This window comes from Meriones unguiculatus, chromosome 7, assembly GCF_030254825.1.
Source record: "Meriones unguiculatus strain TT.TT164.6M chromosome 7, Bangor_MerUng_6.1, whole genome shotgun sequence".
NCBI lineage: Eukaryota > Metazoa > Chordata > Mammalia > Rodentia > Muridae > Meriones > Meriones unguiculatus.
This window is the reverse complement of record NC_083355.1, coordinates 94,363,827-94,386,275: the sequence shown is the minus strand read 5'-3', so window position 1 is coordinate 94,386,275 and position 22,449 is coordinate 94,363,827. Positions and strand designations below refer to the sequence as shown.

Genomic DNA, 22,449 nt, shown 5'->3' with positions numbered 1-22,449 from the left:
TCCTCAAAGCACCCTTACCTAATTCCTCGCTCCCTCTGGAGATTAGCTAGAGGAGCTATTACCAACACATTCACCAAAAGTCATTATTCTTTTACACGTAGAATAGGAATTTCCTAAATGACTAACATGCGCAGGGCACTGTGGCTGCTCCTGAGGACTCGAGGGGGAGTAAGTACAAAATGAATCCAGCCACCATCTGCTGAAGTCACCAGCAGAACATAAAGGAAAGTGGGGGCAGATGAACAGTGCAATGACTGGTCCTTGTGAGCACTGTGAAGGGAGAGGAACAAAGAGCCAGTGCTCATTGAACTGGACATGGCAGAGAGCTTCTCTGAGAACATAACCAGGATTAGACCTGAAGACTGAGAAGTCAGCTCAGTTGCTAGTGGAGAGAAAGAAGAGCCTTCCAAGGGACAGAACTACAAAGTGAGCAATGACACACAGTGACAAGAGCCAACGATCTGATGGCAAGTCGCTCCCAATACAAAATCCAGACCAACTGAGGTTTCCTGGCTCCTCACCAGAGCTCCTGATCACAAGAGAGCAAGCCTGGTGTTCTGTGCTGCTCATGAAGTCTGAAACTTAACAGGCTCAGCTTCAGAAAACCCACAGGCCTTCTCCACCCATCTTCAGATGTCCCTAGACTCAAAACGATGTCCTTTGCTTGTGGGTACACTTACAGTTTGCTCTTGGGCCAGGCTTCCTGAGCTTCAGGAAGTATCAGCATGCTTAAGCTATGCTCCCGTGCCTCAGAGCCCAGAGCAATGAATCCAGAACATGCGTGCAGCAAGGAGTTTTCTAGACTCACTCTCCATGTGAAGAAGATGCAGGGCCCAGGAATTTAAGAGGCCAAGGGAAACTCAATTCCAGCAGATTACTGAGGCCACAGGAAGGAGAGCATGCCACAGCTACGGGGCTAGAAAAATGGCCCCCTGGGTACAATGTTTTCTGAACAAGGTAAGATGAGGTGAGAGATCATGAAGTGAGGAGAGCAGCCAGGACCCAATGTCACAATGGCTCAGTAGGTACAGGCGCTGGCTACCAAGCCAGATGAGTTAATTTAAATCTCCAGGTCCCACATCCTGAAAGGAGAGCACCAACTCCCATACATTGTACTCTGACCTCCACATGTACACACACACACACACACACACACATATATATATATACAATGTAATTTAAAAAATAATATAAAAGAGGAGAGAGTATAACCCTGTGGCAGAGGGCTTGCCAAACATGCATGAGGCCCTAGAGTCAATCCCCAGTACTGAAGAAAAAAGGAAATAGAAGAAAAGGAGGAAGATGGGAAGAAGGGAAGAGAGGAGAGAATGGAGGAGCACTTATTGGTCAGATTTAAAGAGAGGAACGGAGGTGAGAGGCTGAGATTCGAAGATGCTGTTCTTTCACTAGAGGAAGAGGCGGTAAACCAAGACACATAGGCAGCTTCCAAAAGCTAGAAAAGGACAAGAAAGAGTCCCCCTAGGGTCTCCAGAAGGAATGTGCCTTGGCCAACATCTTAATTTTAGGATTCCTACCCCGCAAAGCAGAAATATGATAAGCAGATGTTGACTGAAACCACTAAATGTGCAGAGTTGTTACTGCAGCAGCAGGAATCTTATGCAGGCCATTTTCAGTGTCTGCTGACCCCTGGCACACATTATGAGCTCCAAAGTATAAAGCAGTTCTTAGCCTTTTGTCACATTGCCCAGGACAAAGCTGTGCCAGACCAGCCAGACTGGGACAACACCAGGGCAACATGGGCTAAACATGGATCCGATGAAATGGATCCAGGAGGGGATGCCAGAGCTTTCTTGACACCCATGACATAGAGGACCAGCTCACTTCCCCTCCCAGGACGTAGGGTCTTCTGTGGCCAGCTGTTTCCTTGGGTTTCCCCTTCCCAAGCCCTTGGGCCAAGGCCAAGCCCATGGGGCTTCGGTAGCATCCACCCCACCCCACCTCCTTTGCAGGAGGCCCATTGTCTCTGCAGCTTCTCAGGTAATCATCAGTCACCAAACTCAGGTCCTAATGGAGAGCTCCACAGCCCCACAAGCCTTCTGTCACATGACTACACCGCTGACAGGCTCTCCAGCTGCTGTTAGGAGTCTCTCCCTCCACACACCTGACTATAGAGAAATGCCCCAAAGTTTTCATGGCACCAGCGTGCTACCGTGTTGTTTCAACTTAAATATCCAGAATCCCGACACCTAAGCGTATGTGTGTGAACAGCCCTCCCTAGTCCAGAGGAAAACCGTGGGTGCCATTGCTCAGCCATCGTCCACCTTTTCTGAGACACGGTCTCTCACTGGTCTGACACTTACCAAGTAAACTAGACTGGCTGGCCAGGGAGCTCCAGTGATACGCCTGTGTCTGCCTCCCTAGCGCTGGGATTACAAGTGCGCTATACCTCACTCTTTTCCTGGGTTCGGGGTGTTACACTCACATCCTCGTACTTGCAAGCAAGCACTGCACTGACTGAGCAATCCCCTCAGGCCCCTCTTGAGCATCCATTCCTATATGAACCCGGGGTCACTCGGACCCTCACTACTGGTTTCTGTCCTGCAGATAGAAAGCAACTGTAAATTCCAGCGCTATAGGAGACTCTCCCTTAAGTGGCCAAGTGACACTCTCTTATATAGTGCCTTTCAACACTGGACTCAGTACTGAGGTTCCCACTGTTCATGTCCCAACCCTGAGGGTAGATCCTGGTGCCTTCCTCTCATGCAATGCCCACACCCTCCCACTTTTAATTCAGTCACCAAGTATGCCCACCCAACCTCTCCTGCTTCCCAGCCATGATCCAACCAACATCACCTCTTGCGTGGATGATCATAAGAGAGACTTAACTGGTCTCCCAGACAGTTCCGTAGACCAGCAACCACAGGTTAGACCATGCTGTGCTCTTCATGGGGCCAATGAACGGCTGCCAGCCTCAGACCTCCCTTAACACACCCAAGTCACTTCTTGAGTCCCTGCCTGCAGTCACCACCTCCTTCTTGTCCCTAGCCAGGTTGTTTCTGCCCTGAGGCCTCTGGAGTTTCAGTTGTGCGTCACATCATTCTGTCCCTTAACTACCCTTGGATAACAACTTCCAAACAGCCCAGCTTCACCTCCTGAGCCTCCTCTCCAGAACACTGTGTGCTTCTCCTTGTGACACTTATGCAAGTCTCATTGAAATTTTATTGTTGTGATCCCCATAACCAAAAACTGAGTTCCCTCATGGAAGCTTGCTCAACTGGATAACACAGGGCCACACAACAGAAGTTCCAGGTGAGGAGTCAGGGAGTGCTAAGCAGTAACGGAACACCCACACGAAGACAACAAACCCCAGTGCCCAGCCTTGGACACCTGAGCCGTGCACACTCAGAGATACTGTCCTCCCTGCTTTCTCTCAGTATCATATACCTCCCTGGGGTGACCCTCCAAAGTGACACCCTGTCCTGCCTCAGCTGTCAGCCAGCTCAGCCATGTCACCCGTGTACTGATGCTCCCCAGCCTTCCTGCTCATTCTCCTCTCTACACCACATCCTGCTCACTCCTTCCTCCAGAAAGCCCTAGCTCATCCCTCTGGACACACTCCTGGGGCATCCAGGTGCACTGGAAGAACTCAGGGGAACTCTCTCTCACTCCACGCTGGCCTTATATTGCGGCATGTCACTACCACGTCTAGTTCCCTGAAGTGTCAGCTCTCAGAGATGTCAGGATGGCTGCAAAGCCCTTTGGCTAGCTAACCCCAGCAGCTCATAAAGTCAAGATTTTGACTCTCACCCATGCACACGACCGTGGAAGCATGTGCAGCCACTACAGGATACAGGGGTGAAAGTAGACTTACACTGTCATCATGCTCCTGACTCCCAGAAGTCGCTTTACCTCTTTTTGGTCTTCATTCTTAAATTACAAAAGGAGAATGTTTCACTGACCTTTCCAGTTCCATGATGTTGTAACCCTTTCCTTCCAACTTACAATTTCCAAACTATGTTCAAGGATCCACAGAAACCAACCTATGCACAACAACATACATGTGCCCATAGTCAACAAGCATGTATACAAAAGCCTGGAACTCTACAGATTCTACACACCTGGTTAAAGGTGTGTGCACACAGGCAAATAAGCTGACACATGAGTGTATGTACCTATGCAAACACACATGCATACCCGAGTCTGGTTCTCCATCTGGAGTCAGGCTACCTTCTTGGATAGAGATGGACACACAAATGCACAAACACACACACACATATTCATGTAAACAGATATGCAATGCACATGTATAAATACAGATATCTGCATGTGTGTACATACAGACATGCTTATATACATACAGACACGTGCGCATGTGCAATATATGTGCATACAAACACAAATGTGTGTACTTGCACATTTACAGAGACACACACCTACAAACATATGCACATAGTGCATACATTCAACCATGCATACGCACAAATACATACCTACACATGTTCATACACATATATGTTTCTGTATGCATGTATGTACATGCACAAAAATTCACATATACAGGCACACACTCTTTCTCTTCCCGATATACAGGCACCAGGGAGGGGCTCTCCCTAAAGCAGACTCTCCCCAGCATAGAGGCTAGGAAATGGAATGGTTCCCGAAGCTCCATGAATGAAGCAGCAGGCCCACCTGGCTGATTCATAATCAGCATAAAAAATTGATTAGCCCTTTCCAGATTAAACATTATTGTTTCAGCGGTGAACATAAATTAGCCAGACATGGAGAACATAACTCCCTCTGCTGCCCAAGGGCAGCATCAGGAAGAAGCCGGTGGGGAGAAACAGTGATGGGGGCTCTTCCTGGAAGAGCACACCCCAGCCACCACAGCTTGCAAGCACAGGGCGCCACTTCTCCAGAGGAACACACAAGAGCCTGACTATCTGTCCTGAACTCCCTGGAGCCACTGCTTAGCCTTTGGCTGACTGGCTCTTGAGGTAGCAGGTCCAAGGGCAGCTTGGCATTGCAGGCAAGATGGCAGATCCAGGTGAGATCAGAGCAAGGAGAAAAGCATCATGCGCAGAATGGGTGCTGGCTGAGTCCAGCCTCACCATCTCATCAGCATGACCTTGAACCAGGCACAACTCTTCTTAGGGGCAGCTTGTGTTACTAAAGTGGGCGTGTCTCTGGAGTCACATGCCCACCAAGCTCATCTGCCCAGTCCCTGGCACATTCACTGATGTGTGACACTCAGTCATCCAATGTTTCTATGTCTGGATGCACTTTCCACAACTAAGAACACTGGAGTAAAGGATCCTGCGTGCACACACCTTGCTGAGCTGCTCTGGGACTAAATGGGACCGACCGCATGCTTGAAAATACCCACTGTCCATTTCAGACAGAGGAAGCACTTCACAAACAGTAGTAGTAGCAGCAGCAGCAATAGCAGCCCCTCACCTGCCTGCCCACCTTCTTCTTAGGAATCACAGGAAAGCATTACCCTGCCAGGACCTCTGTGGAAAAGCACAGGGCTCCTACAGGAAACTGGAGAATGTAGGAGTTGGGAGCCAAGACTTTCCCCTTGCCCTGGATGTGTGGCACCATCTCCCAGTTACTTCACAGGACTAAGCCCCCTCTGCCCACGGGGGCAGCTGGTTTAAGAGCGTGGGGTCACCAGTTGCCTCCTTTCCCTCAGCCACATGACCACTTTCCACATGGCAACCTCTGAGTTCCCTCAGATTCTCCTGAAGGCTTGTCCTGGAGTCCACTTCCAGGAGAGCCCAAATTGAGATGCATACCCACCATGCAGCAAGCACTTGGTCCACACTGGCAGCCATGTTCACTGGTAGACTGGCAGAACCTAAAGCCCACCTCCCAGCCCTCTCTTCTTGAACCATCACCAAAAACAAGGCCACTTCTGGTTCACACGGAGACAGGAAGACGTCAGAGCCAATCACCAGCACTGCCCTGGGCCCAGCAGCCTGCAGGGCCATTCCCCTTCTTGCTACCGAGGCGAGGGAGGCCACGGGCTCTGTTCTGGGAGATGGGGATGCTGCAGCCCCCCTGACAGCTCTGGAGGGCCCAGGGACAGCTGTCAGCATGACCATACCATCTGTCCTCCACTCCTGCCCAGCTGGTGGCACTCACACTCTGAGATCTAGAGTTGGCAGGAGGAAGAACCAGCAATCCTGCCCCGCTCCACAGACCCTCGCCACATGGCAGTGCACAGGCCCCTTCTCGGGGTCCTTCACTGTTGGCTCTCTGCCTAAAACATCTTCAGAGCCATCCCAGGCTTTGCATGCACACGTGCCTGGTCAAGAACTCAAACGCACTGTCCTCTCTCTTCTCTGTCTCCGTGTGTCTCTCTCCTCCCTCTCTCCCCCTCTCTGAGTTGTTATTTTACCTGTGGCTATGGCCCCCACTAATGGCTCAGGGCCTCTGATTCTTCAACTAGGAAGTATGAATATGAGGATGTCTCCTTGACAGGGTCTAGAATGACTTAGGAGACAAATCTGGGTGTGTCTGATTGAACTGATTGAGTTATGAGAAGATTCACCCTAATGGGCAGCACCTTCACAACGGAGGAGGTCTCAGCAGAAGAGGAGAAAACAAGCTGAGCACAAACTTCTGCCTCACACTGCTCCATGACCACAGGTGCAGCGTGACCAGCTGCCTCACACTCTTGTTGCCGTGACTTCTTTCCCATGGTGGCCTATGCCGGTGGACACTATTCAACCCGTGGAACACCTGACAAGGCCAGGTTAGGAGTCCTGATCTATAATGTTACAAAGTGAAACAGGGTGGGCTCATTCTCTTCTGGGGGCATGGCCAAGGGCAGCTGGTCGTGGAAAAAATCAACTGTAGTGAGGATGACTTGCAGAGAGAAACTGAGACTTGAGAGTTCGGGAAGACTGTACCAAAGCCCACCTCTGCCCCTCTCCAGGTCTGTGCCCCACCCCCACCCAAACTTCAGCATGTATGTTAAGACCCTTGAGTTGCAATGAGCTAAGTTAGATGAGGTCATACACATTGCAACAAGGTGGGCCTTCAGTCTAATAACAAGTATCCTTATAAAAAGGCCAAGCGACAAAGAAGTCTGAGGTTCAGGCCATGTTAACTGCAAACCAACTCCAAATATTGGCAGCAGCTGGCAGGCGCTAGATAAGGAAGAGCAGGCCCTCCCCAAATCCCGCAGCAGGGAGGAGGCAGCCCAGGCCCAGCTCCACCTCTAATTCCCAGCCGCCTCTGGAACCAGGAGAGAGTGTGTCTGTCTTTTCAAGGCCCCTGCCTGGGCAGACGGTTGCTGAAGCTCTTACAAAAACAACAGAGATGTCTCTTCTCAAACCAGGAACTACAGCCTGAGGGGGGGGGAAACCCATGATCATCCAGCACAGGGGAGATGCCTACCCTAAACACCAAGGATTCCGGGGTCCTGGGCGATGGGTGAATGCAAATATATTTTCTTCAAAGTCCACAGGAAACCATAAGTCCTCAAGGGAGGAATGGAAGCTTCTTGGGACCTGGAGTCCAGCCTGATTGTTCAGGACCAGCCCCCAAGAGACACTAAACTTCCACCCTAGGCCATTACAGTCCAGGAAGAAGAACACAGGAGTAGGGACACGTGGCCTCAACTCCCCTTTCTACTGCCCAGATATGCCTCTCCAGGCAAGTTTCCTTGCTTAGGATATGCAGGGTTGAACCAGAAGCAGAACCTTATGGTGCTTTGAAAGAAAATGGCCCCAAAGGCACATAGGGAGTGTCACTATTAGGAGGTGTGGCCTCGTGGAAGGAAGTGTGTTACTGGGGGAGGGCCCTGAAGTTTAAGAAGCTCAAGCCAGGTCTAGTGGCTCATTGTCTCTTCCTGCTGCTGTGGAGCCAGACGTAGAACTCTCAGCTCCTTGCCAGCACCTTCTCTGCCTTTGTGCCACCATGCTTCCTGCCATTGTGACAATGAACTAAAACCATGAAGGGTAAGCCAGCCCCCAGTTAAATGTTTTCCTCTATAACTGTTTCTGTGGCCCTGGTACCTCTTCACAATGATAGAAATCCAAACTAAGATGGTCCTCATGACACATAAGCCAGGGTTATTATGGGTTGCTTCTGCCTAATGCACTTGCTTATGGACAAGCAGGTTGAAAGGAAAGAGCTGTTTGTCAAAGCCCAGAAAGACCCGGAACTAGGAGCTTCCTGCATATGCTATGAGGACTCGATACATCAGAAACACAGCTGACAGTTCCTGGCATTTCCTCTACAGCAGGCCCTGTGCTCCAGATGGCTGTGTCTTTTTTTCTAATTGACATGTACTAATTGTGCATACTTATGAGGGCACAGAGACTTTGATACACACATACAACAGGTAATGATCAAATCAAAACAGTCAGCCATCACCTGGAACCCATCACCTGGAACAGTCACTGTTTCTTTAGGCTGAGAACATTTGAATCTTCTCTTCTATTCTGAAATATACGGTACAGTGCTGCAAACTATAGTCACCCTCTCACCCACCTCCCCTCCCAACCACTCTGTCTTTTCCTCCTATCAAACTGCAACTCCAGACCCACTGCCCAACCTCTCCATCTCCCTACCTCCTCACTACCCTTCTCAACCCCTGCCGATTACTCTATTGGCTGCTTGTAGGTGGCAGATTTCTTCAGCTACCATATGTGAAAGAAAACATGCCAGTATTTGCCCCTTAGCACCTGGCTCATTTCCCCTAACACAGTGATCTCACAATGATATGTTGTTGCAATTTCATTCTTTTTTGTTGCTGGATAATCCTCTCTCTTGTGCATGGGTCACATTTTCTTTTGAGCACTTAGATGGGTACCATATCTTGGCTGTCATGAATACTGAATGACCATACAGATGTCTCTTTGCATGTTGATTTCTTTAGAGATGGATCCAATAGTACGACTACTGAAACCTGCAGCAGCCTCATGCAGGCTTCCTGAGGAACCTCCACGTGGTTTTCCACGGCAGACCAAAAAGTGCAGGAGAGGCAGGGAGTGCTGCTCCACACCAATTAGCCCAGAACCGTGGAGAACCCGCAAGTCTAGCCCACATAGCAAGTTCCAGGCAAACCACGGCTACACAACAGCCTTCCTATCTCAAAGGGAAAAAAGAAAGTTGGCAAAATTCCCTGTTCTCTATATCCTTGTCTTTTTGCTAAAAGCCATTTTAATCGGTATGAGATATCTCATTTTCAGGCAGTGGGCTGTGAAGAGCTTGAGGGTTAAGACAGGGTTTTTGCTATGTATCCCAGACTACTCTTGAACTCACTATGTGTCTCAGGCTAGACTCCAACTTTCAGGAATCCTCCCGTCTTGGCCTCCTGCTGGGCTGACAGGTGAATACCACCAGGGTCAGTTCATGTGACTTAGATGTACATCTCCCTCATTAGCAATGTTGAGCCTTTTTCTCAAATACTTATTAGCCATGCATATGTCTTTTTTTAGAACACTGTCCTATTTTTTTTTATTATTATTATTTTTGGGTTTTTTGAGACAGGGTTTCTACAGAGAAACCCTGGCTATCCTGAACTCACTCGAACACAAAGAAATCCACCTGCGTCTGCCTCCCGAAGTGCTGGGATCACAGGTGTGCGCCCACCACTCCCGGCTAGCCTATTTCTTGTTGTTATTTGCTTTTGTTGTTTTTCGAGACAGGGTCTCACTATGTAGCTAGCCTAGAACTCACTATGTGGAGCAGGCTGGCCTGGAACTCATAGAGTTCTTCTTGCCTCTGCCTCCCAAGTGCCGTGATTGAGGGAAGAGTCCATCACATGTAATTCTTAATGAGTCATTTATTTTTCTATTGGGGTATTTGTTCATTTTGTTTTGTTTCTGATAAGCCATGGATATTATTCCTCTGTTGAAGAGAGAGCTTACAGATATTTCCTCCCGCTCTGCAGGTTGTCTCTTCAATCTGTTGACTGTTTTCTGCGTAGAAGCTTTTTCATTCTGTTGGTCTAGTTTCGTTCTTGTCCGTGCTTCTGAGGTCTTACCTAAAACATTACTTCCCAGGCAAAGCGTGCCAATATGGCTTATGTCTTTCTGTCCTTATCACAGCCCTATTAATACACAGGTTCTCTGATCACTCCTGTTTACAGACAAGCAAACCAAGGCTACAAGGATCACACCCAGGATCACACCCAGGATGACAGAGAGTGTGTGGAACTCAAGCAGGATGCCAGTACCAAGTCAAACAGAAGCTCTGCTCACCTAACAATCCTTTGCTAAGGTTTTTTTTTGTTTGTTTGTTTTTTTTATGCAAGCCCTGTGATATGCCCTGAGTGAACCCCAACCTGCCCTATGAGACCATAAGCCAGCGCAGAGACAAACAGATGATCGACCAGGCAAAGCACAGGACTGGAGACCAAGTCACGTGCTTCCTATCCACAAGAGGGTCCATCTAACCTGCCTGGGGAGGTCAGTGAGGGCTTCAAGGAAGCAGAAGCAACCCAATTCTAGAATTCTGTTGGACAACATTTATTAACACCTGCTGTATAACCAAGTCCAGGTTGGGCACCATGAGAGATTCAGTACTGGAAAGTGACCAATTACAACTGCCAGAAAGGACCACTGATCCTGACTAGGGGACCTGAGGGAACCACAGAAGAAAACGTCACAGGAAGCTGCCCCTCAGGACCCCACCTGGAATAGTGGCTACCCTGTAGCAGGTAGGTGGTGGTGTTTAGACGCAGGGTTCAAAAAATGAGAACAAGTTCAATGAGCACATAGAGGAAATGCAGATGGAATGAAACAGTACAGATGCAGGAGACAGCTCAGCAGTGAAGAGCACTGGTTAATCCTGCAGAAGAGGACCCGGGTTCAGTTCCCAGCAGTCTATGGTGGCTCTCAGCCATCTGTAACCCAGTTCAGGGGATCTAACTCTCCCCTCTGACCACTGTGGGCCCAGGCATGTACATGGTGCACACACGTGCATGTAGAGAAACGACTCATACACATAAAATAAAATAAGTAAGCCTAAGAATAAGAAGACAGAGGAGCCCTGGAACAGCCAAGGTGGGAGAGGCTGCAAGGCTGAGAGGTTCTGGCAGCTCCTGCTCTTCTCACTGTAGGGCTTTCTTCAGACACAGAGCCACGTGACAGTAGGTATACATGAGTCATGAAGAAGTTACAAAAACCAGGGCATGGTTGTGCACGCCTTTAAACTCAACACTCAGAGGCAGAGGCAGGTGGATCTCTACGAGTTCGAGGCCAGTCTGGTCTGCAGAGTGAGTTCCAGGACAGTAGGAACTACATAGTGAGACACTGCCTCAAACATAAAAAAAAAAAAAAATTAAGTTATAATAATCAGAGGGAAGGTGCCCCGGAGACCGGAGCAGAAATTGAGCATGGAAAGGGAAATGGGATGAGCAAGGGCAGAGCTACAGAATGCCTCCCAGGCTGGAGCAGAGACTTAGCAGGCAGAGAGAGGAGCAGATTAAGGAAGCCAGGACTAGGGTCAGTGGCATCAAAAAAGGACCAGCCAGGCTGTGTGGCCATGGCCTCGCCTTGCCTCTCCTCCAGTGACTAATGGCAGGCCATCCATTGTGGCTGACATTATGCTTCCCACCATCCGTCTCCTACTCATTAAATTACCATTTTATGGCCAAAATCTTTCTCTCTCATAATTGATAAGAATCTCCTTTTGATGTTTGTCATTATTGGGGGAAAATGTTTTTTATCCTTCATTATGTTTTTAATATAAATGTATTTTTTTTTTTTATTGAGATCTGCTGGGAAGGCAGGATGAGGACAAGCCAGGAGGAGGGGTATTCCCCCTCCCCGCTCACCCGCTTCCTCCTACCAGCTGCATGGCTACCAGAGCCTTCTGTTCCAGTCCTAGAACACTCACTTGGTGGCCTTCTTAGAGACAATCTGGGGACACAAGCTGGGTGCCAGGACAAACAACGGTAGCATTCAGGCCAGAAGAAGCAGGTCAAAGGACAGCTGAAGCCAACAAGGTGATCCTATGGCTGCAGGCCAGTGAGGCAAGCTGAGATGTGAAAGCAGGCGAGCTGACCTCATCAGGTCCCTGCCAGAGTAAGAGCAGTGGGACCAAGGGGACAAGGGCCCCTAAGAGCAAGGACTCCTCCACCTCCCCATCCTCCCCCTGACCAAGGGCTGACACTAACCTGTACTGGAGGAGTTCAACAAATACATATGTATAACAGGACAGGGAGCAGCAGGCAGATGAACCCAGCATTCTAACACTCTGCCTGTGCTCACCCACAGCAAGCCCACCGGCAACAGAGTCCACAGAAAAGGAAATGGGAAACCGTAAGCCCAAGCCCACAAAACTGATTAGCCAACAGGGAGTTTGGTTCCTGTCCCTCAGTTCAATACAGACATGGAGTGTCATGTGAAAGCAAGACTGAAGAGTAGAAACACACAGGTCCCCTCAAGGGCCACATGGAGGATTGAGGTGGTTTGTCTGTGTGCCATGCTGGCTGGGCCGCTGAGCCTAGATACTACAGTGAATGTTACTCCAGCCGGATTTTCCCCTTTTTGCTTCTGCCCAGTGCTGAGGTCAAAACCAGGGCCTTTAGAAAGCTACGCAAGCACTCTACCACTGAGCTACGCTGGAAATCCCAAACCCAGCCCTTGGGTTTTAAGACATCATCTCACTATGTAGACCAGGCTGGCCTCCAAACCTCAGTCCCCCTGTCTCCACCTCCACAGCACTGGGATTATAGACCTTCCCATCCAATTTATTAGTAAAACAGGTTGCTTTCCAAATGCAATTAGATATCCCTGAAGCAAGAGGGAATTCTGCCAGCAAATGGCCTTCACGTTTGAACCTGAACTACAGCATGGGCTCTTACTAGGATTCTGGCAGGGTCACCCTATAGATTTGGAACTTGCTAGCCTCTACAAACACATAATCCAATTTTTAAAAAAACAATGTATCTTTCTACATACTTATACGCATGTATACATATAAAGATACATATAACCCTATCTGATTAGTTCAGTTTCTCTGGAGGACCCAGGGTAACACGGGAATGAAAATGTTCCCAGCCTTGGCAAAAAGGTACTAGCCTGGAGGAAAGGCTGCCTGCAGGAGCCATTTTGTCCCACTTTTCACCAAGGTTCCCCTAAGCCAGCAGCACTCCTGTCTGCTCCCCTGCCTAGGCTAACCCTTTTCCTACTTTCCCCAACCCCCCTTCCTTCAGGCCTTTGTTCTGGCTGGTCCTTGTACCCCACAGTGTTGTCTTTCTGGCCAGGACCACCAAGGTTCCTTCGTTTTTCGAGACAGGGTTCCTCTGTGTAACAGGCCTGGCTGACCTGGAACTCATTTTGTAGGCCAAGCTAGCCTTGAATTCACAGAGATCCACCTGCCTCTGCCTCCCTGAGTGCTGGGATTACAGGCGTGCACCACGGAGCCAGGCTAGCAACTGACATCTTTGGGACAGGAGTTTCTTACCTTTTCTGAACTTTTGATTTGAACCAGAACAAAACATGACAAACAAATTATCCCTCCCGTGGGTTCATATAAAAATGGGTGCATCCAGCAGCCTTTTCTGAGACTTATGTTCCAACCAAGGACCATTCATGGAGATAAACTAGAACCCCTGCTCTGATATAGCCCATGGCAGCTTAGTCTCCAAGTGGGTTCCCTAGTAAGAGGAACAGGGGCTGTCTCTGACATGAACTCAGTGGCTAGCTCTTTGACCGCCTCCCTCTGCCAGTCCACAGAGGAGGACAAAAGCCAACTAAGCTTTTTTGACTAGACTCCAGTGTTTAGAGAGGCAAAAGCCAGCTGAGCTTTGTTGACTGGACTGCAGTGTTTAGGAGCCAAAGCTAAGGCTTTTTTTTTTTTTTTAGTTTTATTTATTTATTATGTATACACTGTTCTGCCAGCCTATATGCCAGCAGGCTAGAAGAGGGCATCAGGTCTTATTATAGATGGTTATGAGCCAACATGTGGTTGCTGGGAATTGAGCTCAGGGCCTACTGCAAGAGCAGCCAGTGCTCTTAATCTCTGAGCCACCTCTCCAGCCCCAAGGCCAAGTTTTGAAAGGCCTACAATGTTTGTTTCAGAATCTGAGCCCAAGGGAGTGAATGAATTGGAGGGGGGCCTGTGTATTCAAGCCATTGCCTGTTCCAGATAGTAAGGGTTGGCCCCAGAGGGTGTCCCCGCTGTGGGAGGGCTGAAGGGACTAACATACAGGTAGCGGAGAAGGCAAGGACCATCAAGAGACGAGCCTGATTTTCTCAGTAATGCAGTGATTTTTGTTTGTTTGTTTTGTTTCTTCTCTGTTTAACCCTGGCTGTGCTGGAACTCATTATGTTGACCAGGCTGGTCTCAAACTCACAGAGCTCTGCCTGCCTCTGCCTCCTGAGCGCTGGGATTAACTGTCATCCATCAGGGAGCCCCCTCTTCCCATCTGCAACCTCTGTAATCCCACCCATCTTTGAAGAACATGGGTGAAATGCCATGGGTTTCAGAAAGTTCCTACTTGCTTGAATGGGACCCCTTTCTCTCCTACAGGCTCCTCAGGGCTCCCCTGTGACAGGCATCACCTTGATCAGCCTATCTCCTGCCACAGCAGTCAACCCAGGATTGGCCACATCCAGGGTCTAGAAACTGCTCCTTTTTCACATATTCCAGCTATTGCTAGAAGCAAGAAAAAGAAGGAAAAAGAAAGGAAAAGGTGTTGAACCACCAAGTCACAGGTTGTTAGAAGTATGAGGAGTGCCCAGAGTCCTCGCCCCATGAAGAAGATGTAAGGCTCATGTTTGTTCCAAAGCCTCATGAGGAGGCCGAAGACTGAGGGCAGGTGGGATGGGGTCAGAATGCTTGCCTCATGATCAGGAAGCAAGGAGGGACAGCAAGGGGCTGACAACTCCCTTCAGTGTCGATGGTCGATCTTAGTGGTCAATAGAGTAGCATTTGGAATTATCACGGAAATTAACCTCCAAGTTTCCTTCAAAATTTCTCTACGTTGGGTTAGTTGAGGTAAGAAGATCCACCTTAAAAGTGTGTGGCAGACTCGGGTGTCATACTGCGGAAAAAAAAAAAAAAAAAAAAAGGACATGGAGCTAATCGGCAGCCTTCGTTGCCCTCTGCCTCCTGACTGCAGGGGCACTGTGTCAGCCTCGTGATCCTGCCACCATGCTTCGCCTTCGTGGTCGACTGTACCCTCAAACTGAGAGCCACGTAAACCCCTCCTTCCTTACGTTGCCCATTATCACCTATTCTCTGCAGCAATAAGAGGAGTAACTGTGACAGTTCCAGACTGCCTAAGTCCCCACAGTGGGCCTTTTCCTATACAGGTGGAATGCCATGACTCCAAAGTCCAAGCCTCTGAAACACAGACCTTTTGACAAGTACTCAAATGCTAGCAATGGTCAACAGCCTCATGACTCGGACCTGCACCCGCCCCATTCACGATGAAGAGATGTTAGTCTGACCTCCTTATACCATAGCCAAGAATAAAAACAGGCCGAGTGTTATCCTTCCAGGCACCCCTAGCCAGGAAAGGGCCAGGACGCCAACACACATCCCTGACTTGTGAACTTAGGTGCCATCTGCTGGCCAAGGCAGGTACTGCATTTGGACCTGTGGCCCTATGGGTATTCAGGGAATGGAGCGGATACACAACTCAGTCCAGACCAAGGTCACTTCTGAGATAGAAGAAAATGTCCCTGTCTCTTAGGGACACGCTTTTTGGCCTCCTCCTATTAATGTCTACTGCCCTTCACTTAGCCAAGTGGCCCCAGAACTCTCCTACGCCAATCCCTAGGCTCTACGCTGACAGAACCACCTGAAGTCCACGGGCTGGGACGCATCTGGAACCAAATGTAATCCTGAGGCAAAGAGTCCAGGAATGCCGCTGCTTCCATCTTATGCGCCATCCCCACAGCAGGGACACCTCTGAGGCCAACCCTTACTATGTGGAACAGGTAAAGGCTTGAATACACAATAGACATTCACGGACCCTGTGGATGTGAATGGTCCTAAAGAAACACATGAACTAGGCCATCAGGGCCAGAGCAGCACCCTAAGCGCCTGCCTGTAGTCTGAGAAGTAGACGCACTCACACAGACCTTGAACTTGGGATGACCTTAGAACTTAACCAAGGTCTGGAGAGCTAGGGAAATGGTGATGCAGGATGTTCAGTTTCTTCTGACTACATCCTGGAAACTAGGGGTTGAGCCTGGCTGCCACAGAAGGGCCTCCAGCTGGAAGGGGCGGGGACCAGTGCCGCCCATCAACACTGTCCTTACAAGCGGTGTCATGGGAGGGGCTGGAGGAGGAGGGAGGGCAAAGTGAGTGATTGCCTCCGCCCTCACACCCCCACACTACCCACCCTGCCTCCTACACAGCTCCTTTCACCTCCCGTCCACCCACAGATGAAAAAGTGTGTCACCAGAGAACAAATGCCACCCACCTGGGGTGGCAGTGGAGAGGGGCGCTCTAACTGGGTACCTATGGAGCCTGTGGTAAGAAACCGGAGGGGGTTTCTAGACTCTCCAAAAGTGAGAGACAGCCTGGCAGAACTGACCTGGACAACAGCCTCACTCTCTCAGGAGGACTAGAGACAAACTGGGGCAATGGCCATACAGCCACTGGCCTACTTAGCTCGAGGCGGCTGGAGAAGACCCCCTGAATCTGCAGGAGGCATCTTCCAACCCCAAACATCCTGCAGCCAGTTGGGTGGGCCCACCATGACTGCAGACGCCTCTGACGTTTCACCTCCCTCTGCCCTGGCCAGATCTAGAAGGAGCCACTGAACTCCCTACCCTGATGCTTCCAAGGGGTTAACCTTTTCCTACCAACCCCTCCCCACATCCACCCCTGCTGAGCTGCCATGTGCCAGCAGTGATGTGCTCAGCACTGTTATTACAATGATTTGTTTTGTTTTAGGTTGGAAAGGGGATGGGGGGGATGCAGCTCACGCTGCTGGAAGCCAGAGGCCAACAGCCTCAGCCTGAAGCAACTGGCATGCAGGCTAGCAGCATGCCAACCCTGTTCCTGCTGCCCAGGGTTCCTCTGCCCGAGCCCTGCTCCTCCAGCCTCCAGCTTTCTCTCTAAGTCAACCTGCCTATCATTCCTCCTCTCTCCTTCTGGAGCAAATGTTCCTCGGAGCAAGGGAGTCTTGGAGGCATTTGTGCAGGACCCAGACCCCACAGAGTCGTACCATGAGCCTCTCTGTAGGCCAAGCCATTGTTGGTATGCAGGATATCTCTTTAGCTGGGTGCTGCATGCTTACTGTCAGCTCCACATATCAGAGGGGGGAAAAGGTTTGGGGGACTGATGTCTATCCCACCTCTTCGCCTATCCTCAGCCTTCCCTTGCATAACCAGGATATGCATAACCTTGCATAATCATCTGCCCATTAAAAAAACATTGGTTCCTACTATATACCTTACTCTTCTGGCGCTACAGGTCTGGAGAAAATGGACTGTCACAGTCTTCATCCCTAAAGGTTTTCTGACTTACTAGAGAATGGCCTGATTCCAATCAAGCTACCGTGCAACTCTTGAAGAGCGCTGAGTTGCATGGACCTGATACAGATGGTCTAGGAAGGCCAAGGACTTCCCAGGGCAGCTGCAGTTTATTTGGCATAACGACACCTAGCACTCTGCCTATCGTTTGCTTGATGGACGGACAGTTGGACAACTGGCCTAGAATCGCTTGGCAGATAGAGTCTATAGTAAAAAGCATTCCAGGCAGAGCAGGGGCCATAGGCCACAGGCACTGAAGGCTAGGGGTACACAGAGAGAAGACGGGCAGAGCACAAGATGCAACCCTCTATTTGCTGCCCATTAAGCACATACGTTGTGGCTCCAAAGCCCAAATGCTAGCCCCCAGGCCATTCCCACACTGAGGCAGTCCTAAAACAGGTAGGTGGCGGGGACCAGGTGGGATGTGCAGGTGGGAATCAAAAGACTCATTAAGGGTTTTATTTTATTCTCTCTGCCTATCTGCATGAGATGGGGGGGTGTCTGTGCGTGTGTTTACATGTGCACATGCTCACATGCAAGCCACATGTACACAGGTGCCCATGGAGGTCAGAAGAGCCCAACAGATCCCAGGAGCTGAAGCTAAAGGTGTCTGTGAGTGACCCGATATGAACCCCCTGCAAGGTTGCAGGCACTCTCAAGCCCCGAGTCACCCCTCCAAGCCCAGGCTTTTAACCTAAGGATGGCTGGGAGGCATCCGCTGCTGAAGGCTGGACTTCCGGCTCATGTGGCTCAGGAAACTCTAGGAGACAAGGCACTGTGTGAGGGGAATGAGGGCCCAGGAGAGGTGGGGGGAGGGCTCAAATTGCAGCACCTTTGAGCACATCTTGAAGCTGGGTCTGACCTGCTGCTCAGGCCACCTGCAATGGTCACTCTAATCCCTCACTTTCTCCAGAACAAGCCAGCGAGGCTCCAAACAACTCTACCCAGTTTAGCACCAGATAAAAAACAAACCACATCCCGCAGGTCGCCAGCCTGAGGGGGGAAAGTGTAACACCTTTCTCTCCTTTTCTCTGTCACTCCAGGGGTCAGAATGGATATGAGAAGTTGGGACTTGAGTGCCTCTACTGTAAGGAACTCTTTTTTTTTTTTTAGTTTTTGAGACAGGGGTCTCAGTATGTAGCCCTTGGTTGTCCTGGAACTCACTATGTAGACCAGGCTGGCCTTAGTCTCACAGTGATCCATCTGCCTCTGCCTCCCAAGAGCTGGGATTAAAAGCATTCCACACCATACCCAGCAGGGTCAGAGGTCACCGACAACAGACAATGGAGCACCTTGGATGGCAGACAAGAGTAAGTGGCCCATCCCTGGGGAGATCAAACAGGCTGAGTAAGTGTCTATGAGATACAACCCAGAGAAGCCATTTCAGTAAGCTGGATGGCAGGCTGATGACACTCTAGCACTATGTGCAGTCTCCATCCCTCAGCTGCAAAATGGAGTCAGTGATAGTTCTCACCTCACACTTGCTGTGAGGACCAACTGTGACAATGTAACGCACAACAGTTACCAGCATGCAGTCAGCCCCAGGGGCTGGCCATGTTGCACTGAGGCAGCCGGATACCTCTTAGGTTACCAGCCAACACAGCTGAATACAGACATCTCAAATTTCAGCTAGTATTTCTTGGGTCTCTGAGGCTCCTTCTAGCTCCTGGTTAGCACTGAACGTTGCTGAGACATTTGATTCTGCGTGAGTGATAGATCCTCAGAACCCTAGGCGTGGGCAGCGAGAACTCTGCCCGAGCCCTTTGCAAGGCACACTTTTCGTTCTGGTCCCTCCCTGCTCCAGAACAACAAGGTACCTCCTTGCCCAGGTCTTCTCGGATGACCTGTCGGACCTCTTGCATGCTGCTCTGTGGGGCCTGACTGTGCAACACCTTCAGCGTGCTGGTGTACTCCTCCGGCAGCAGGTAGTCCAGAGCCCCCAGGTGCTGGCCCACCTTGATGAAGGTGCCCCGGTTGGCACAGCAGAGCTCACAGAGACGCCTGGCAGAGCGGAGATGCACCTGCAGGAGACAGGCAAGCCAGAGAAGTGAGTGCAGCCTGTTCCCTGGATGGCATTCCCTTCTCCTGCCTGTCTGCTCAAACACCTTTGTTGACTCCCCAGTGCCCAGGGCAGGTACACACACACACAAACAAACAAACATACACACGGATGCCCCTTTTCATCTTTTACTTTAATGTTCACCTGGTACCCAATGCAGTCCATACAAATGTCACACTGAACTAGCCTCTGCACACAGCCTGATGCTTCCAGTCTCCTCCCAATCTGTCAAAGCTTAACTGGTTGGAGCCTCAATCCCCACAAATGCACATTCACAGCTATTAACCGAGACTAATATACTGACGCATTCAAGGGTATGCTGAGCTGCTACTCTTGCCACCTACGCCTCGACCCTCTAACGCCTCAAGTCACTCTACCACTGACAGGATAATAACGGCACTAGTAGTAAATAATAATAACTACTCATACACATCATATTTTTAACTCTCAAAGTAGTTCAGAGTTGATACCTTTAAAGATAAGAAAATCAGTTGTCTTATTTAGAAAATAGAAATGAATGTCCAAGAAAAGGCTATAAAACACTAAATCTAGGGCTTTATTTGCACACATGGACGTCACCTTCATCCAGTTTCTAACACACAGTCACATACACATGCCCACACGCACACAAACATACTCAGGGAGAAGAAGCACCAACAGTGAAAACTTAAAATATTTTGTTATGGTGAAAAATACAAATGCCGGCTAACAGTGTAACACGCAGACTCTAGGTTCCCTGCTCTGCTCCAACTCCCACAGGCCCACTGTCCTTTCAGGTCAGAGGCTGGGCTCATTCTAACATTTGGGAAAGTTACTGACTTTGTACAAAGTCTTCGGCTGTCATTCACTCTACTTGGTACCAAATGGTGCTGAGCCTACTGACAGCTCGGAATCCATGGAGGAATGAACAATTCTCTCTTCCTGGCATCATCTTCCAGCCGTACATGTATGCTTCATGGACAAAGCTTCCAGGATCTCCTGACCTCTTCTCCCTCTTGGCTCTGGCCCTTAAGCACACATCCTTGAGTACACATACACACAGGGTACACGAAAGATGAGCTGATAGATGAGAGCCAGCTGGCAACGCACTGCCCAGTGAACTTCCTGTGACATGGAAATGCTCTCTCTGCTGCCTACAGAGTGGCTACTGTGCACGTGAAATGTGGCTAGTGTGGCTGAGGGACTGCACTGTTAAATCACTTAACATGAATCATTACATGAGTGATTTGATTTTAAGGAGCTAATGGCTGCCACAGTACTAAGGCCCATCAAACAGCAGCAGCTATAATAAATGCAAAAGCATTTGTCCAGTGCCCTGATATAAGTACATAACTGTCCTACAGTAAACACTCCAATGAAGATTTTTTTTTTTAAATCTGCATATCACTTCTAGAAACCAGGTATCTCTCTCCTCAGCCCTGTGTCTTTCTCTCTGTATCCCTTCCCCCTCCCCCGTGACCCTGTCTGTCTCTGCTGTCTTTGTCTCTGGCTGGCTCTCTGACTGACACTCTCTCTCTCTCCTTTCCTCTCTCTCTCCCTCCCTCCGTGTGTGTGTGTGTGTGTGTGTGTGTGTGTGTGTGTGTGTGTGTCAGAAGAAAGAAGAGAGAAAGAGAGGGGGAACGAAGGGAGGCAAGAAAAAGATAGAAATGCACACATACACACACTCACACATAGACTTCAGGGTCCCCTCAGAGCTCTCCCAATTTCTGCTCTGACCTTTGCCATCTGGTACCCATTTGCTCACCGGACCCCAGCTGTGCCCTTACCAGTACCTGGCTTCACTGATCAGCTGGGTGTATGGGTGTAGCACCTCCTCACCGAGAGCCCAACACCTGCCTCCCACCCCCACTGAACATCACAGAACAGCTGTCATGGTCCCCCAGCTCAGGCTCCTTCTTCCTTTTCACTCCCAGCTCAATAACTTGCCTTATGATTACCTCATTACCAATAACCTTGCTGTAATGAGTTTTAATCTGCCTCATATTAATTAAAAGCATTGTTATTAGACAGCTTGGTTTGTGGTTTGAGAGGTGGGACAATGAATGACTAATAAGATAAACTCAGTGCCGATTAATTACTGATTTGAGCCAAAGGAGCAAAGGCCCAAGCAGGACCATTTTCTCTTTCTGTCTGAATGCCTGAGAGCAGGGGCTCTTCCTCCCCAAACTTACAGGAAGGAAGCAACATCAGACTGAATCCACAGCGGTCACATCAGAACTGAGCAAGATTTGGGGATGTCATAAGACAAAGGAACAGATACACAAGTGCCCCACAAAAGATGGAAAGGAATAGGAACAGTGAAGGACAAGGCCATGGATTCCAAACAGAGCTGACTGAGTCTTCAATCTGATTAGGCTTATTGTATTCATGTTTGGCCATGTCATAATAAACTCATTACACTGTACAATTAGGATACGCCAGAAGATGACAATGAGCACAAAGGCAACAAGAAGGACAATGAATAGCAGCAGCACCATGGGCAAGAACCTCTCTCGACTTGCTCTTCACATCCATAAACAACACCTACCTCATGAGGTTGCTGGGAAGTGAGGTCACATATGAGCTGCTCTTAGCCAAAGCTAAAGTATTTCTACACTTGTTCTAAGGGAGCCTCAGAAGTATTTTAATCAAGTATAGCAAGATGCATGAACAGAGACACAATTATCACGAAGGAAGTTTAAGAGTTTTTAGTCATCAATCCCTGGAAGTCATGGCATGCCATATAAGGCTACACGGAAAACTAGCAGGGTGGGTAGAAAGCATGGGCAAAAGCCTTTGTTGTGGGTCCTTGTGGGAAGACAAGGAGAGGCAGGACTGTCTGACTTGAGTTATTACTGCAAGCTCTGGGGCAAGGGAGCTATGCCTAGTTGTCTGGGACCTGTCCTGGACATTTAGCACTAAGGGATGAGGCCTTGAGTACAAAAGCTGAATGGAGGTGGTTGGGGAATAAGGATTCACTTGGTTTGCATAAGA

General features: G+C 49.4%; 1 protein-coding gene across 14 annotated transcripts in view; it reads right to left on the bottom strand.

The window, feature by feature from the left end:
* Adck1 (aarF domain containing kinase 1) overlaps window positions 1-22,449 on the bottom strand; it is an 85,882-nt gene that overhangs the window by 39,745 nt on the left and 23,688 nt on the right. For 12 of the 14 annotated variants that reach the window (XM_021653313.2, XM_021653327.2, XM_060387932.1 and 9 more), the window contains one exon: window positions 19,235-19,438. The exons of the other annotated variants lie outside the window; for them this stretch is intronic. In XM_021653313.2, coding sequence (XP_021508988.1) covers window positions 19,235-19,438 — 204 coding nt within the window. The remainder of the gene's footprint in view (window positions 1-19,234; window positions 19,439-22,449) is intronic. 14 annotated transcript variants of the gene reach the window in all.